Raw genomic sequence first — 18,820 nt, 5'->3', positions numbered from 1 at the left:
TAATTAAAAATTAAATTTAATAAATTTTATTTAATTATTTTTTTTTATTAAATAAATAAATTAAATTAAAAAATATTTATTAATTTTTTATTAAAGAAAATTTTTTAAATGAATTTTTAATTTTTTCCAACTTTTTAGAACTCTAAATAAAATTTCAACATAAAATGATATAAATGCAAAAAAGACAACATGACATTCACAAAACCGCATTTTTGCTTGGAAATGCGGCAAAAAACGTCATGTTCAATGCTAATCATAATTTTATGAGCCATTATTGTATAATAATAATTTTTTGTGTCTTATGTGTTCATTTAATAAATATTATTATAAAGAAAATAATAATAACGACGACGATGATGATGATGATGATAAGGCGAATCAAAAGGAATGCTATCTCGCACATAAGCATAAAACGTTAATAATAATAAAGACGAAGAGAAGAAGAAGCAGACCCACAGCGACGATAACGACAATCGACGCTCAGATTACAGATCAAGGTGCATTAAGTGTTATTTAATCCCATTTTATAGCTCGCTAGACAACATATCTCTGCTTTTTTTTCACTCACCTGAAGGATTGGTGCGCTAATATGTGGTCGTCTCTCCTTTTTGCTCGTATTTGAACACAAACAGTTCCAAGGCATCGTCAGTTATTTCAGTTGATTGCTGCTGCCAAACATTTCCTTTTGCTCCTGATAAGACAAAAATTATGAAAGTTGAGAAAGTTCTGTAAAAAAAAAAATAAAAAATTGAGAAAATTAATAATAATTTATTTAAACAAAAAAAAAAATTATTCAAGTAGTCAAAGTAAGAAGCGTTCACCAAACATGAAAAATGAAGGTGTGTTACTTCGTAATCTGAAGGTTTTAATCGATTAAATGCGAAATTTATTGCCGTGCCCTTTGGGAAAATGCCGTGATTTAATGAATGTAAAAAAATTTTACAGCAATCAGCATTTTTTTTTTCAAAAACTCATAAATATTTAATTCAAGTCAAAAACACTAATGATTTAAAAATAAAAATTTTTGCGAGTAATTTTTTTAATTAACTGTCAACTTTTGAAATTTTTTTCTGACGTGACATGATAGCTGGAACGTCATTTTGTATGCGCATCTCTTAAAAATTTAGAAAAAAAAATATTTTTGGCAGTAACAAGTTAATTAAAAAATTTTTCACTATGATTCACACTTGTTAGTGATCTCTTAATATTGCCATAAAATTAGATGTACATGTGAAAATTAACAAAGAAAAAATCTGGAGATTTATTAATAAATTATGTCAGCTTGAGCGACCTTGGCATCGTTTTACGCAATTTTTTGGGTTCTGTTCTGAACATGAAAAAAAAACATGAAAAGTGACTAAGAACAAAGAGACAATTCTGATTTAATTTCCAGATGTTGTGATTTTGGTTTACTGGTTAGAAATCAGAACGAAATAAAATTTGTGAAAAGTTAAAGTTTCGCAACTGATGATTTTTTAAGAGATGCAGGCGAGGTACTTTGACGATGTCAAAAGTCAATTAAGGTAGAATTTAGGATTTAGGAGACTTTGGAAAGTAGAAATTATAGTTAGAAATTGTGAAAAAGTATCTTTTGACTTTTCATGATTCACAAACTTAAGTATTCTTCTAATTTTGTGAAGAGGTATCTTCTTTTTATTACAAATGGCAAAAGAAACAAAAGCATTCCGCCTTTAAGATTCACTTGATTCGTGGCATATGAGAACGCTCAAATTATTTTCAGTACAAGTGCTTTTTAAGAAACTTTGTATATGATGATTCTTACTTCAAATAGCATTGTAAAAGTCGAAATAGGTCTGATGAGACACAAGACATTAACTTCCATGGGGATTTCTTCCTTCTATTCATTTGATCTTCATAAAAAGTTTTTTGTGCTTGATTCGTAGGATTTTTGTCGTGGTAAAGTTCCATTTTTCATTTTGGCTCATCGTTTTTCTGAGTAGTTAAGTTTTTTTTTTTATCTCGGAGTAAACTTTAAAAGTAACAAGCTAAAAGTTATTAAAAGTTTTTAGTTGAAAATTAACTTTTAGTATCTTACAATAGGATTAAAAGATTTTTGAAGTAGAAGTTTCCATCCAATTAACTGCTTTCTTTGCAAGTTTTGATTTTTTATATGTTCTTCATTCTTCGATCGATTTTATGATATTTTTTTAAATCTTTCTTATGAATATTGAAAATCCTTTTCTTTAATGCTTTACAATATCGCTTTCATCTCTCAAAAAATTTCAAACTGCGAAAAGCAATTTTTCACAATAAAGCATTGACCGGATATCGAGCTCGTTGAATTTTTGGCGCCATATAAATTCTTTCACAACTCAAGTCATCATCCAAAATTTTCTGTCAAAATCACTTCTACGTCACTCTTTATTTTGGATGACTTTTGATGAATTGACTACCAGAAGCGACGCAAATAACAAGTGACTGCAACAGCTAAAAAATAATAATCATGAGTAATGATTCAAACACGACGAAAAAAAGTGAGTTGTAATAATTTGAATAATTATGTGGAGAAAATTGGAGAAAAATGATGTTACTGTCACTCTTTGCCATGCCATGCCAGACATCCAAATCATGTGTCGTTAATTAACATTTTGTACTCTTTCTCACTCTCTACTGTGCACTTCACTTAAGAATTTAACAAATCTCACGCTTGTTGGTTGTCGTTTTTTTTCGGAGATTATGACATGTAACTGTGAATGTCGCACCAAAAAATTTTTTAAAAGATTTTCTCGACCTTGATCAATAATTTTTTTAGATTCTTACAATGAAGTCTTGTTCTAAGTCTAACTATTTAAAGGTAAGTAACAACAAATAAATCTTGAAAAGAATTCAAAACAGGTTTTCTTCATCTCCTTTTGTTACAGCACAAAAGAACACAAAAGTGCCCCAAAACCGCCATATTAATCAAAAAATAAATCATATCAAAGACCCACGAGTAATGCAAGTGATGATTGTGTAACATTCGTGGCACAGACCAAGCTTCAGACGAAACGAAGAATACGAGAAAAGGCGATAAAAGGTTAATTTAACATCAAATTAAAAACTACGTCATGTCACTTTATGGATCGTTTTATAAAAAAAATAACATTTTTCAACTTTTTTTTTGTTGTTGTAGCTTGAATCTTTTGTCATTGTCGTCAATGATCTCATTAGCGAACAATTGCCGGTCAATACAACGCGGTATGTAAGGTCAGTTATTGTGTGCTTTGAAGGCGTAAGTAGAAGTAAGTAGTATGAGGGAAACGAAATTCCACGAAATAAATTAATTCAATTTTTTTCTTTTTATTATTAGAGACCCCTCGCTAAATTGCTTGACTCCAATTAGTCAATTAAAAGCTAATCTTAATCATCATTAGATCGCCACAGTCGTATAATTGAAACATTTCTAACAACAATTTATGACACTCGCTGTCTACTTTTTTTTCGTTAACTGACAAGGAATTTATTCTATATTTAATGAAAAAAAGGTCTTTGATAGGACCGACTAACTGAGGAATGATGCGATAAAGAAAAAAAGACGACAACCGTGCACATTAATAGCATTTTGGATGCATTTTACCGTAAAATGAAGTGATTTCCTGTTTAAATGAGTATTTTTTAGGTAAAACAATGGTCCGTAGGAAGTTTTTAAAATTTTTTTTCAACAACATATTTACACGCAGAGAAAACAGGTCAGTAATGAGTTTGTTAATTTTTATCAAATACAATTTATTTTTTTAAAAGTTTTCGAATATAAACTTATTTTTTTTTTTTATTAGATAGGGCAAAAGTTTAAATTTTATCAAATATCAAATATTTGTATATTTTTTACGAGATTTTTTACTTTACGATTTTACTTTTTTTACAGTTGATATGTGAAAATTTATCAGAGAAAATTGCAAAGCAGATGTATTTAAGACATTGACAAAAAAGAACAAGTCGTACAATAGGATTCGAAAAGTAAGATCCAGAGTAAATGTTATATTGACTATAGTTGTTCGTCACAATCTTTGGTACATATTTAAAGTCAGACATATATTGCAAGGGTAGTTTAAAGTTTTATTTCAGCTATACTCTCATGACACGAATGTTCATAGAAGAAATGAAAAAATTAAAAAGATGTGTCATTATGCTCTTATGCTAAAAAGTCAAATTCATGTGACCAAGATCAATAATAGGTTATAAGGGATTCTGCCATAGAGCAAGTATCGACAAGTTTGTAAGGACTAAATAAACGCAAGAGCCTTGATGATGTTCAAATGAAAGTAAAATTTAATAGAATGAAGTAATAAAGTTTTGCTTGAAGCAGATTAGTCTATACAATAAAATAAAAAAGGTCTGCATGAAGAATAATATTTCATACTGAAAAAAAGATTCGACAATAAGACTGTTGAAAATAAAAAGAACCAATATGAATTTATCAAAATTAGACAAGACCATTTCGAGATTAAATTATATTATAAAAATTAATATTTTTACGTTATATACTTTGAAAGTATCATAAATAGAATCAACAGTTTGTTTTGAATTACACTCAAAAAAAATATATTAACTTTTAGTATAAACATTTCTTTGCGTGAACTCAAATGAATGTTTGTGAAAAAAACACGGAAAAATTGGTACATCTGTGCAAAATTTATGCAAAACACGACTTTTCATTCATTCATGTGCGCGTTAATTCACTACAACTCACTGACTCTTCATATCGCTTTAAATTACAGACATTTTCATGTCCGTTTTAGTGTGAAAACATGCGATTTTCGTTCGTGCATGATTTATGCGTTGCATTAATGAAATTATTATCGTGCTCATCACGGAAGAATTTCCCTTTTGGCAACTCTTTCAACGAGACATCATGGCGCGATTTTACTCAGAAGTCAGATTTTTATGGCCCATTTCCCGAACCAGACAAAAAAAAATCAAGAAAACTATTAGAAACATAAAAAAAGAATTTAACAATTATAATTTGAATCCCACATATGTATACGAAATCGATGAATAGATGCTTAAACATGTTGAACATAAATGGAACATATATATTTTATTATTTGAGCTGCATTAAATTAAAAGCCAGTCACAACATTCACTGGACAGAAAAACATAATTTTGTTATTAACGCCCACTCTTCCAGTTTTTCTTTCTCTCTCTCGTTCAAAGTATAAATTAAGACTCGACGTCAGTGAGTTAGTAGAGTTACATTGTTGTTGAAATCTTGTATTATCTTCAACTCTCTTTAAGTAATAATAATTGTATAATGAAAAGTTATCTATCTTCTGTATATAATTTTTTTTTGTAATGTGCGGAATTATTGGATATTAATATGTCACGATGCGATGCGCGAGACCGGAAAATGTTTGTTACAAACACACACACCTTAGAAGTTTTAATTGACACAATTAAAGGCGATGCGATTTATAGAGGAATATTTCCGTTCATTCGGAATGCAGTTTAAAGCAAAGAAAAGAAAGAAAAAAAAGTGAGAGGAAATTTATTAGAAAATGTAAATATTTGGATTTAAGACGTCAAATTTTTTATTGTTATTCGTTTGCGGAAGAGACATAACCTAACACAATATTTTTTTTTGTGAGAAAATTTATTTTTTTTTAATTTTTTTTTGAGTTTTTCAAATTATAATTTTTTTTTTTTAATTTTAAAAAATTTTCAATTCTTAAAATTTTAAAACAATTTTTTTTAATTTTTTAAAAATTTTTAATTAAAATTAAAAAAAATAATTTTTTAAAAATTTTTAATTTTTTTTATTTTTTTAATTTTATTTTATTTTTTTTTTTTTTTAAATTTTTAATTGTTTTAAATTTTATTAATATTTTTAATTTTTTTATATTTGCAATTTTTTCAATATTTTTAAATTTAAATTTTTTTAAATTTTTAAAATTTTTAATTTTTTAAAAATAAAATTAAATTTTAATTTTTTGATTTAATTTTTTTAAATTTTTTATTATATTTTTTTAATAAATTTTTTAAAATATTTTTGAATTTTTTTATATTTTTAATTTAAAATAGTTTTTAATTAATTTTTATTAATTACTTTTAATTATTTTTAAGTTTTTTTTTTTAAAATTAAATTAATTAATTAAATTATTTTTTTTATTTTTTAAATTTTTAAAATTTTTTTTTGTAAATTTTTTTTATTTTTTTTTAATTATGACACAAATTTGATGAAGTCGAGTGCCCATTCTAAAATTTTATTTTTGTTTTAAATTTATTTTTTTTAAATATTTTTAGCTTTATTAATTTGAATTCAATTAGGAGAAAAAAATTTAAACTCCTTGACAAAAAAAATCTCAAACGAAGCACCTCAAGTTTCCTCCTGACAAAATATTTTCTTAATGCACATTTGATTTGCAAACAATTCACGACACATGTATGTATATTTGTCAGATACTTGAACTGCCGCATCAAATTAATTTTATCGTACGAATTTAATTAAAACGACATTTGCAATTAGATCATCATCACAGCTGTATCGCATCTCGACTTGTTCGCAAAAGCAAAAAACTTGCCTGGAATTTAATTTACGATTAATATTTTTCGCAGTTTAATGCATTTTAGTTGCACTCTTCTCCATTCATTAAGATGAAAAAAAAAATTATTTATCGAACAGTGGCCTCTATTTTACTACTTGAGCTATCATCATTGTTAAATTGCTATCTTCATAGCGTTTCATTATAGTAATTATAATTATCATAAGTTTATTAATCGGTTTGAAACAAAGTTACGAGAGTTGTTGCACAAGCTGCGGCATGCAAGGTAACTGTCCAATTGAAATCCGAATCAATTGACATGCCGACAGCTGTGTTGGTCTCAAGAGAGAAGAAGCATATTTGACAAATTGCACGGATTATGATGATTGATGATGCATGTTTTTTTTTTCGAAAGGTGCTTCATGTCATCGAATTCGATTGGAATCCATCCAAAAATGTAACGGAAAGCCAAATTTTTCGCAAATATTTTGATTTAATTCAACTGCATTGTTGAACAATCGCGATATTTGCATATTCTGTTGTTCACAACTTCAATTGTTATGCAAATCAGACAATTGTGTGTGCTTTTCGTTGATTTATTTTTCTGTCATCGCGCGTTTGCATAGCTGATGAGATCATTAATTTAAGAAATTCAGGATCCAGACAGATTTTAATTAGGTCTTTTGCCTTTTTTTGCATGCCTGGCTGCGAAGAAATCCGATATCGTTCCATAGAAAGGTAAATTGCATGTAAAAGACATTTTTTTGCATAAATTGAATAGTTGATGAAAAAGATAGAATTGAATACAATACCGGAATATTTTTTTTTTTGTAGAAAAAGTCGAGAAAGAAAGAGGGAACGAAAGAAATTTTTGCACAATTATTATTTTATTGTTTTAGAAATAAGCGACGACAGAAAATGGAAATTTTCTAACTTTCCAACTATTTAATTAACAAAATTCTCATGATTTTTGCGCGATGAGACGACGACAACAACGTTAATCGCTTAATTCATTAACCTCATTAATGGTCCGTGTTGTAGACTAAAAATGGAAATGACTCAGGAACGGAATGTCATTGTCATGAAAAATCTGAGACATTTGTCGCGACGATCATCTTTCAAAAGTTACTTTGGCGAAATCGAAGCTAAATTGTTGCCAAGATATAATTTTCACTCTCTCTGTCGTTAATTGCGAGTCTCCTACTGTTTGTTGACCGAACGTGATCTCTCGCTTTATTGACAACTCAATGGAATTGTCGCGTCAATTTACTTTCATCTTCACTTTTTTATGGCGCTTTCTTTCTTCTTTAAAGTACATTAAAGGTCAAATCTGGGAAAAATATGAATTAATGCTTCATAAAAAAAAGTTGATCGATTAAATGCAAGATCGCCATGTGGTTTTCTTCCTGAAAGCGTGAAATTGAGCAGAACACTTTGCGAAAATTAAATTGGCAAAAAAGGCTTATCGTGAGATTAAAATGTCTTGAAAAGCTGAAACGTTGACCAATTGAAAAAATGTTGAAGAATTAAGTCGATGCAAATATTGAAAATGTTTCAAATTTTATTAAAAATATAAATTTTTCTTTAAAATAGAAAAAAATTAAAATTTCTTCAGAACAAAATCTGTTCAAAACTTCTAAATTATTATTTTTTAATAAATTTTTGTTAACGTCAATTCAAAAAATTAATGTTAAAAATTTGAAAATCGCTTTTTTGCTTATTCATAAAATGAAATATTTTTTACTTAATTTTAAAATAAAAAAAATAAAAAGAAATAAAAAAATTTGATAAATTTTTTCGGAAAAAAGTAAATCAAGGATTGTTCTTGATTAAGTTTTTAAAACAAAACTATGTCAAAGAATTTTTTTTCAGTTTCAATTTTTTGGCAGTTTTGAGTTATAAAATGATTAAAAATGATAAATTTGAGCTCTCTGACAAATTTTTATCCATTTAGAGCAAGATTTGTCAAAAATTGCTTTGACACAGTTTTTGACATAGTTTTTGACACAATTTTGCTCTTGATTTAGTTTTCAAAACAAAACTATGTCAAAGAAAAAATTTTTTTTCAGTTTTAATTTTTTGGCAGTTTTGAGTTAAAAAATGATTAAAAATGATAAATTAGAGCCCTCTGACAAATTTTTATCCATTTGGAGAAAGATTTGACAAAAATTGCTTTGACACAGTTTTTGACATAGTTTTTGACACAGTTTTACTCTTGATTTAGTTTCAATTTTTTGGCAGTTTTGAGTTATAAAATGATTAAAAATGATAAATTAGAGCCCTCTGACAAATTTTTATCCATTTAGAGCAAGATTTGACAAAAATTGCTTTGACACAGTTTTTGACACAGTTTTTTTGCTCTTGATTTAGTTTTCAAATCAAAACTATGTCAAAGAAAAATTTTTTTTTCAGTTTCAATTTTTTGGCAGTTTTGAGTTATAAAATGATTAAAAATGATAAATTAGAGCTCTCTGACAAATTTTTATCCATTTAGAGCAAGATTTGACAAAAATTGCTTTGACACAGTTTTTGACATAGTTTTTGACACAGTTTTGCTCTTGATTTAGTTTTCAAATCAAAACTGTGTCAAAGAAAAAAAAATTTTTTTCAGTTTCAATTTTTTGGCAGTTTTGAGTTATAAAATGATTAAAAATGATAAATTAGAGCCCTCTGACAAATTTTTATCCATTTAGAGCAAGATTTGTCAAAAATTGCTTTGACACAGTTTTTGACATAGTTTTTTTGCAAAGAAAAATTTTTTTTCAGTTTGACACAGTTTTTTTATCCATTTGGAGCAAGATTTGACAAAAATTGACATTTTCTTTGATTTAGTTTTCAAATCAAAACTGTGTCAAAGAAAAAAATTTTTTTCAGTTTCAATTTTTTTGCAGTTTTGAGTTATAAAATGATTAAAAATGATAAATTTGAGCCCTCTGACAAATTTTTATCCATTTAGAGCAAGATTTGACAAAAATTGCTTTGACACAGTTTTTGACATAGTTTTTGACACAGTTTTGCTCTTGATTTAGTTTTCAAATCAAAACTGTGTCAAAGAAAAATTTTTTTTTTCAGTTTCAATTTTTTGGCAGTTTTGAGTTATAAAATGATTAAAAATGATAAATTAGAGCCCTCTGACAAATTTTTATCCATTTAGAGCAAAATTTGACAAAAATTGCTTTGAAATTTTTGATCCATTTTTTTGAGCAATTAAAAATGATAAATTTGAGCACAAATTTTTATCCATTTAGTTTGTGACACAGTTTTTGAATAGTTTTTGACATGAAATTGTTAAAGAAAAAAATTTTTTTCAGCTTTTTTTGCAGTTTTGAATAAAATGATTAAAAATGAAATATTTCTTACTTTAAATTGTTCAAAAAAATAAAAACTTTTATGATTTTTTAAAATGTCAATTCAAAAAATTTCCGTTTAAAATTTGAAAATCGCCTTGTTGCTAATTCAAAGTCAAAATTAATTTAAAAAATAATTAAAAAACTTTTTCATGTAACTTTTTTTTTTGTCTCAAAAACATTTTTCCTAATTCTTCCGCCTAACAAGAGTAAAAGAAATTACAAAATTGAATCGCATCTAATAACAATATAAAAACAATTACTATTCCAGATGCATGCCAAAAGAATGTTTACTGCATTTTACTCAATCGGTCGAACAAAACGAGAAAACATTCATAATCCATAAGAAAATAATTGAATGACTTGGAGAACAGATCATTTCATCATTTCACAAAGAATTCTCGTCGAAAGAAAGCAAGAAACAAAATTAGGTTAAATAGAGTAATAAAGAAAATAAATATAAAATGATGAGCATCGTATTTCATAAATCACTCGGAATATTCATACATGACGTGCATCACTTTCTGAGATATTTTCATAAATACTTCGGATTTTATGGAGTTGTAAAGTTTTTTTTCTCATTTTTTTAATTATTTGTTTAGATTTACTTCTTTTGTAATTCTTTCGTATTGTGAAATATGAGATATTTTTTTTTTGAAGTTTATTACGAAATTAAGTACAATGTTGGTTTAAGTGTTGGATGTTTAACATAATGAAGCAGTTTTGGACATACTTTGACATTTGGTTTGTCTTGTTTAATGGTAAAAGTTAAAAAGTTACAAAGAAGAATTAATTAATGAGTTTTTGTTGCAAATTTGAGACTTTTTTTGTCTTTTAAAGTTAAAAAATTATCAATTTTTGAAGGAATTTTTTTTTAAATTAATTTTTGGATCTAAAATTAGAGATCTTTATTAAAGAAAAAAAGTAAAAATGGGGCGATTTCATAAAAAAATTTTAGAACTCAATTTTATTGATGAATCTACATTTTTTAAACCAAAAGGAACTTAAAAAGATGTTATTTGGATAATTTTCTCTCAATAACATCTTTTTAGGTCCTTTTGGTTAAAAAATCAGATTGTTCAAAAAAATTGAGTTTTAAAATTTTTTTAAAAGAAATCGCCAAATTTTTATTTTTTACATCCTTTATTTGACTATCAAGCACCCTTTTTTGATTCAATAAAATTAAAAAAAAATCCTAACCTAACCTAAAAAAAATGTAAACAAGATCATTGACATTCACCTTTTTTTTCGTTCTCTTTGACAAACAATTTTTCTCTATAACACGACTCACACCTTTTATTTGTGACTTTTTTTGTTTCCTAGATGATTTTTTTTTTAAATTTAAATGAATCATAGAGTCAACATCATCATCGTCGAATGAAATGTGATACACGTTTATTTATTTGAATTTCTAAAAATGCATTTCCGTGCGTGAAATCCTATCCCAATCCTATTTTTTGTTTGTTTTTTGTCAAGCGAGACTTTTAAAATTGAAACAAAATTCAAATTTTTGTCGTGTTTTTATTCGAATTTTATGGATTCCTCATTTGCCAAAGTGAGGAAAAGCCTTCGTAAATTGTTTTTGAATAAAAAATTGCTGTTAAGTAAGCGATTGACCAAAAATTGTAAGGACTTTGGGTTTCATTGGACTCATATTTTGTATAAGGAACTGTTTCTGCTTGAATTATTTCCTCTTCAAGGCTTTTTTGGGCTTCATAAAGTGCTGAAGCTATTTGAACAAAAAGTGCTAAAGCCATGAAAATGTACAAAGATCTTCGAAGAACATGAATTTCTCGCAAAATTTCGTAATTTCCTGTTTTTTCGGCGATTTTAGTAGGATTTTCCTCGTCAAAAACACTTTTCATGTCTTCATCGCCTCGTGATTCTTCGTTCATGTCAAAAACGTTCGCCTCTTGAACCGGATTTGAATTAATGACGGTGTCAATTGACTCACAAAGTTGCTCTGAGTTGCTCTCTATCTCATCGCCAATCTCGTCAATGGACAGCAAATTTCCTTTTTCATCGTATTCTATTGCGGTATTCATCTCACTTCGACAATATTTGGGCATAAAACCCTTTTTACAATCGCCATAAGCGAGATTCGATATCAACGAATTCGATCTCGTGACATTTTTTCCACATTTAGAAGTCATAATTTTGTCAGAAAAAGAATTTTTTTTCTTAATCTCTTGTAAAAAAAAATATAATAATTTTGTAACAACGACACACAACTCGTACAAAATTGAAAGAAAAACAACTGGTTACTTTGTCAACTAACTTATCATAAATGTGTTACGTGCTACGATAGAACGCATAAGAAATTTATCTCGAGAATAAATAAATTATGATTTAAATTTGGTTTGTGGATTAAATTTCCGTGCTTGCGTGTGGGAACCGATCTTCGGATATTTAAAACATTTTTTTTTTCATAATTTATGACTTTAGGACAAATTAACGAAATTATTTGGAGTCCCTTTGGAGAATTGAACTTCATGATTCATCAATTTCTACCCTAATTTGTTAATTTTTAATGTAATTGCTGTATGCGGTTTAAGTGCAAAAGTCAGCTGCTGGGCACGCCATAAGTCGATCGATGACTCACTCAATCAACTACAACAAATTTTTATTACGGATAATTTTATGAGCCACGCCATAGAATATTAAAAGGTTTTGGTAAGTTGTTTTAAAATTTATTAGAGCGTTTTTTTTTAGATTTTTTTTTAAATTTATTTTTTTTTTCACAAATTTATCTAATTTAAATTATTTATAGTTATTTAGTTTTAAAAAAAAAATTTTTTTTTTTTTTTAATTTTTTTCTTTATGAAATAAAAAAATTTTTTTATTGACTAAAAAAATCTGATAAAATTAATTGAATTAATAAAATTGATTGAATAAATTAGTTAAAAATAATTTTCATTTTTAAAATAAAATAAAATAAAAAATAATTTAATAAATAAATTCAATTATTTTTAATTATTTATTATTATTTTTAAATTTTTTTTTTAATTAATTATTTTTTTTTAAATAATATTAATTTTTTAAAAAAATTTAAACTTTAATTAAATTAAAAATTTTTAATTAAAAAATAAATTAGATTAAAAAATTATAAAAATTTAATTTTGAAGATATTTTTAATTATATATTTTTTTATTGAAAACAGACAGACACAAAAATTTAAAAATATTTTTTTTTCAGAAAATTCTTTAAAATTAAATATTTGCTCAGTTGTAATAAAAAACAAACGTAAATAACAACAATTTTCCAAGTGACTTCATCTGGAAAACTGCAAATAAACAACTTTGTAGCGAAGATTGCCATCAAAAATGTTCTCGAGTACATGAATTTTGCACATCATTGCATCCAGATTGCATTCCGCAATGCCTTTACTCTTTAGCTCGCGATATTCAAATTGATGACTGCAATTGAACTATTTCTGCACTACATTTGCACGCATCTAGAATTCTGTGAGGTATATTCTTTCCTCCTTTCATCATGTGTGGCTTTTATTATCGTTCTTTGTGATGCTTCACTCTCTGTCTGACGCAAACTGCAAATAAAATGCTGATTGAACTGTTATTACACGTCTATGCCATAGATTGCTGTGAAATCCAATATCTGTGACATTGTTGGTCCGCAGAAGCCGCAGCTGCGAATTTCTTTCTTTCGCAGTCCATTTTTTTATTGTGACATGACATTTCTCTTCATTTTTCTATGAATAACAGATAGAGTTGATGAAATCGATGATATGCTTGGGAAAATTCTCTTCCAATCATAATCATCTTGTTTTGATTTGTGTAATGAGCTTTTTTTTATCTGTTTAATAAATTCATTGAAACCACAATTTTCACGATGCATTTAACATGCAAATGGGAAAAAAATGTTGTTTTGTGATTTGATATGCTTCGTTTACCAAATCAAATAGATTTCCTCGACGACAATGAACTGAATGGAAAACATATGTGGTGACACTTTTTGATGCATTTTAAAAAAAAAATTGAGGAAAAAAAAATGCGTTTTTATGACAAATTGTCTGTCTGTGTTTGAGATATAGAAATTTTGAACGAGCAAACGATTTTGGCAGATAAAATAATAGGAAACTCAAGCAAAAGTTTCATTGAGTGAAGGATTAACGAAATTTTCAGGTAAGTATTTATTAATAATTTTTCACTTAAAAGAAGAATATTTTCTTTTCTTTCAACAGAATTAAGGCAATGAGAACTACTCAATGTTTTTGAAACTCTGTGGCATCAAAAACGAAAGCAAACAATTAATGTTCAGATAGATTCTACTGGATTCAGCTCTATAAAAAGGTTCAGCTAACCTATGATCAGAGTACAAGGCTAGAGCCTGACTATATTGCTCCAGAAGTTAAGCTTAGATTTGACAACTTGAGTATCGAATAAGTTTTGTCGAGCAGCCGATGTTGAACAATGGTCCATATGACAAAAGGCAACTTAATATAAACGAAAGTTTCTTTAGAGGAAACGTTTTTAAATTCATCCAACTTAAGCTCCCTTCAGTTAGTATAACTGCTATGTGTTGACCGCTCAACTTACTTAAAAGTAAAGGTTTGAACAACATACATAAGAATGACTTGGAACTACTCGACCTTATTTGTGAATTTTCAACTTCTCAAGAATTAAACTTTTTGATTTATTTGAAGAAATTTTTTCAAAATGTCTCAAATTTAAATAATTAGACGATTAAAGGTAGTTTCGTATCAAAAACTCGACAAAAGACCTGAAATTGACTTATTACATTAGAACTTAATAGTTTTCATTTAATAATGCGCTCAAGTTATTTCTTTCACGATAACTTTTTCATCCAATTTTTTTCTCATTATTTTTTATAAATCAATGAATGAATGTAACAACAAACGAGCCAAAAGGGTTCAATATCTTGTCTTGCGGTTAAACGAGAGAAATTTATGACAAATGACACCTTTTCTACGCCCAAAGACTGACTCACTCCACAAATATTCGAGACACATCTTAATGACAATTTTGAACTTGACGAGACACGAATTCATTATTATTATTATTTATTAGAGATCTTATCGCATCAAGTACATTTTGATATAATAACGAGGGAATTTTGATAATTCAATTGGAGTACGCCCTCATGACAATGTTTTGTCATGCATATCTTACGAACGACAGGCGCTACCGTAACACAAAAATCATCTGGAAAGGCATGCAGTCACGTTTCGTCTCTCGTTGCATTCAACAACAATAACTAATAATTAAATTAGGCAGAAAAACTTGGCGAGCGAAAAAAGGGCAGATGGTCAGAATTTTTCATCAATTTACACGATCCAAAGGTTTTTGATGGCTTGCATTGTTGTGTGTTTACAATAATAAATTAAATGAGGTCCAAACAAAAGTCAAGTCAAGCGTAACCACGTATGTAGTTTTTGAGTTGAGCTGTAATTAATGGGTGTCATCTGTAACTCTATTGTTGCATTCATCTCGTGTTCCAAAAAGTGAAATGAAATTTAATCTAATTATTGATGATGTACTCATTCAATTCTCACTAATGTTCGAACAAATATTTTCGTGATGCGGTGACGATTTACACAAAACCCAAAACAACAGCGCTGATCAAATAAATGGCAATTCTATTAAAATGTTATTTGGTTCCGTTGAGCAGTTGATTGATTAAGTCATTGACTCGTTAACGTACATTGTTGTAATATAATTTTTTTTTGCGTTTGATACAATTTGTTGTACCTACTTTGTTGATAGAGATCAAACAATATTTGAACTCACGAGTAATTTTTTTTCGCATATCATTAAATTTGAATTATTTTATTTGTAATTTGTGATTTTTTATTTGTTTCATGAGAAAGCTTGAGAATTGTTTTATTTTTTTTTTGTTAGAAAAAAAAATCAGAAAGACTTCATGGGGTTAATTGAAACAAGATTTCTATTATAAAAAAATTAGAATTATTAATTTTTACTCAGGAAGAAAATTAATTATGTTCTTTTAATTGTCTTATGTTTTTTTTTTTGTTGAAGGCAAAATTTTCAAAAAAATTAAAATAAATTAAAAAATAAATAAAAAAATAATTTTTAATCAATTTTTGAAAAAATTTTTTTTTTTTCATTTTAAATAATTAATTAAATAATTTTTGAATTTAATTTTATTTAACAATTTAAAAATAAATAATAGTAATTATTTAATAATTTAAATAAATAATAAAATAAATTAAATAATTAATTAATTAAATTAATTTTATAAAATTTTAAAATCTTATTTTTGTACGAAATTTTTTAAGCTTTAAAAATTTAAAATTCATTTTCTTCTAAATTTAAAGAAAAATTAAAAAAAATCTTAAATAATTCATATGAAAAAAAAAATCCTTTAAGAATTGCAAATAAAAAAAAACGATCGGTTAGCGCAAAGATAAAAACAAGAATTATTTTAATATAATCACGATATAAATGCGTCGTTGTTACAAAATATGCAGTGATAATAATATGATTTTAAAAACGAAGCGAAGTGGTAATAAAAATGCAAGAATTTTTCTTGTCTTGTCGTTTTTTTTTTCCTTCTCTCTCACTCCAATCCTTTCGTTCTGTGGTTTAGTGCTAGAAATAAGTGATTTAAGTGTCTTGTCTCGCAGAATGATAATCAAATTGTACAAATAAAAAAGTACAAATCGCTATTAGCATTTAGCGCAACAACAACAAGAAACATCACAAGGAGAGGAGGAAACAAGACGACGAAGAGTGAGAAATAGTAACTCGAGAAGTGCATAACTTACGTTTCTATTTAGCATGTCATGGTCTTCCTTTTGCTCATAATTTTCTTCTTTTAATTTGAAAAAAAGAGAAAAAGTCAAGAAACCTTGAAAAAGGTCTCAAGTGCCCTCAAATTTACGTCAATAACTGTATCAATGACTAACGAAAAAAATAATCATCATGCCTGCCCATTATTTATTTATTATTACAACAACAACAGTAACGATGATCGCCTCTCTATTGTTCAGTTCTGACGACATGTCTACGTTTTTTGAATGCAAACGCGACTTTATTTATATTTACGATTGTCATCGAAAGATATGACGGAATATAAATTTATTTTACACACAATGCACCTTTGCTCACGGATGATTAGACCGCTTAAAGACATCAACACAAGACAGGCAGCGAACAAGACACACTGTCTGTTATTTACGACACTGGACACAAATATTATCATGTGTAAGTCAAATAATTCTTCGATCGATAGAAAGACATATTTTTTATGGCTTTTGATAAATTTATATTAAAATTTAATAAATCAAACGGGAGTTTAATGGACTGCGTTCTGAGAAATGCCTTCGTGCCTTTTATAATATTTTTTTGAATTTCAATCAGTTTTGAGGTCTTTCACGAAAAAACTAAGCCTCATGTTAATGAGAATTTTATCTAATCTCCGAGCGGTATTTAAAAAAATAAAATAGTTAAATTTATTACGTTAATTACAACATTGCGTAAACTCGTTCTTTGTACAATTTTTTTTATCATTTTATCATAAATGATGGTCCAAACGCGTTATTTTATACTTTGAACTTTTGGCGGGAAATTTTTAAATTTTGCATTGGGATCAAAACATAAGATCAAAGAAAAATTTTGACAACTAAAAATTTTTTAAGTGAATTTTAGAGTAAATTTAAATTTAAACTTAAAGTTACTAAAAATTTTTTAATTGTCAAAGATCTTCTGTGATCTTGTTTTGATCCCAAGACAAATTTTAAAATTTCCCGCCAAAAAGTAAAAAGTACAAAAGAACGCGTTTGGACTGTAAATTAAAATTTTTAATAAAATGTTTTATTATGAGATGCGTGCTATTTTCTCATTTCATAAACAACATTCAAACATTCCCGCCCGACTCATTCATGCCTTTTATCTTATCTGTTGTTTTATTACAAATTTAACTTTTTTTTTCATCATAATTTTTTTTCTAGAGCATCGAATTGCCTCCGAGTTGTAAAGTAATGACGACGAGATCATCGCGGATATTTTTACCGTTAATGATGCACGTAATGGACGATCGGAAAGCAAACAAACTTCTTATCTAATTGGATCTTTGTTGGTGTCCCCCTCCTCCCGTTAGATTCCTCTCATTCTCTCTCTCTTTTTATTTTTATGAAAATGTAAAATATTTGTTTGTTGAGAAATTCACGATTGGATCTTTCTCTTTGGATGAAAGGCATTCCTTTCATGTTGTTGTTTGCTTTATCAAAAAGGTGCGAAGAACTTGCTGAAAAAATGAAACAAACAAAAAATGCAGATTCTTATCTGTAACATCGACATTCGTAAGTGAAGTGACAAAAATGTAACTGCAAAAGGAAAATGAATTATTGCTTTTAATGAGATAGAGATAGATAGGAGTCGTTTACTGCTTCAACTTAAATCCAACTTGAAATCAGTTCGCGATGATGATGAATGGAATCGGAGATTGCCTTCATTAAAAGATGTTCGATCGATTGCAGATCTAAGATAAGAATTGAAACGTGTTTTGTGTGTAAATGAAAAAAAAACACAAAAAGAGGTGTCCAATGAAGTGATGGAAGAGGATTAACGACCCTTGTTGCTTTTGGATTCCATATCCCTCATAGTTTTTGGTTTCAGTAAATATGAAGCCATTAATGCTAAGATGATTATTAATTCTTATTACAAAGAATACAATGGATTATTAGGCATTAAAATTACTATCGAACATAATATCAAATGACTTCCAATTTTTTTCTCTTGACTACTGAAATGGAATTCATTACCATTTTCATAAACACACATGTGTGTGATAATGGAATTCTTTGTAGATACAGAATAGGAGAAATATTCTCACACAAAATTTCTTATTTAGGATGGAGCAACTAACGAAAATGTTTCAAGCTTTATCAAAGATTTTTTTTAATTAGAGATTAATTTTGATAGCTTTAGCTTGCAACAATTACAAAACGAATTAAATACTTTAAAGCTTACGATAAAAAAAAAATTTAATATT

At 27.3% G+C, this 18,820-nt stretch overlaps 3 protein-coding genes across 7 annotated transcripts in view; all 3 read right to left on the bottom strand.

Moving 5' to 3' along the window:
- Window positions 1-18,820, bottom strand: part of LOC134836087 (translation factor GUF1 homolog, mitochondrial) — a 75,043-nt gene that overhangs the window by 16,876 nt on the left and 39,347 nt on the right. The gene's annotated exons all lie outside the window — the stretch shown is intronic.
- Window positions 1-18,820, bottom strand: part of LOC134836083 (tensin-1) — a 129,095-nt gene that overhangs the window by 99,820 nt on the left and 10,455 nt on the right. For 4 of the 5 annotated variants that reach the window (XM_063851267.1, XM_063851270.1, XM_063851271.1 and 1 more), the window contains exon 2: window positions 569-726. In XM_063851267.1, coding sequence (XP_063707337.1) covers window positions 569-643 — 75 coding nt within the window. In that variant the 5' untranslated portion in view covers window positions 644-726. The remainder of the gene's footprint in view (window positions 1-568; window positions 727-18,820) is intronic. The other variant, XM_063851268.1, reaches the window with a different exon arrangement.
- The window catches only part of LOC134836089 (thioredoxin domain-containing protein 9), a 358,198-nt gene continuing 351,038 nt past the window's right edge, over window positions 11,661-18,820 (bottom strand). The window contains exon 3 of the transcript XR_010162248.1: window positions 11,661-11,670. The gene's annotated coding sequence lies outside the window, so the exon portion shown is untranslated. The remainder of the gene's footprint in view (window positions 11,671-18,820) is intronic.

Source organism: Culicoides brevitarsis, chromosome 3, assembly GCF_036172545.1.
Source record: "Culicoides brevitarsis isolate CSIRO-B50_1 chromosome 3, AGI_CSIRO_Cbre_v1, whole genome shotgun sequence".
Lineage (NCBI taxonomy): Eukaryota > Metazoa > Arthropoda > Insecta > Diptera > Ceratopogonidae > Culicoides > Culicoides brevitarsis.
This window is presented reverse-complemented; position numbering and strand designations above follow the sequence as displayed.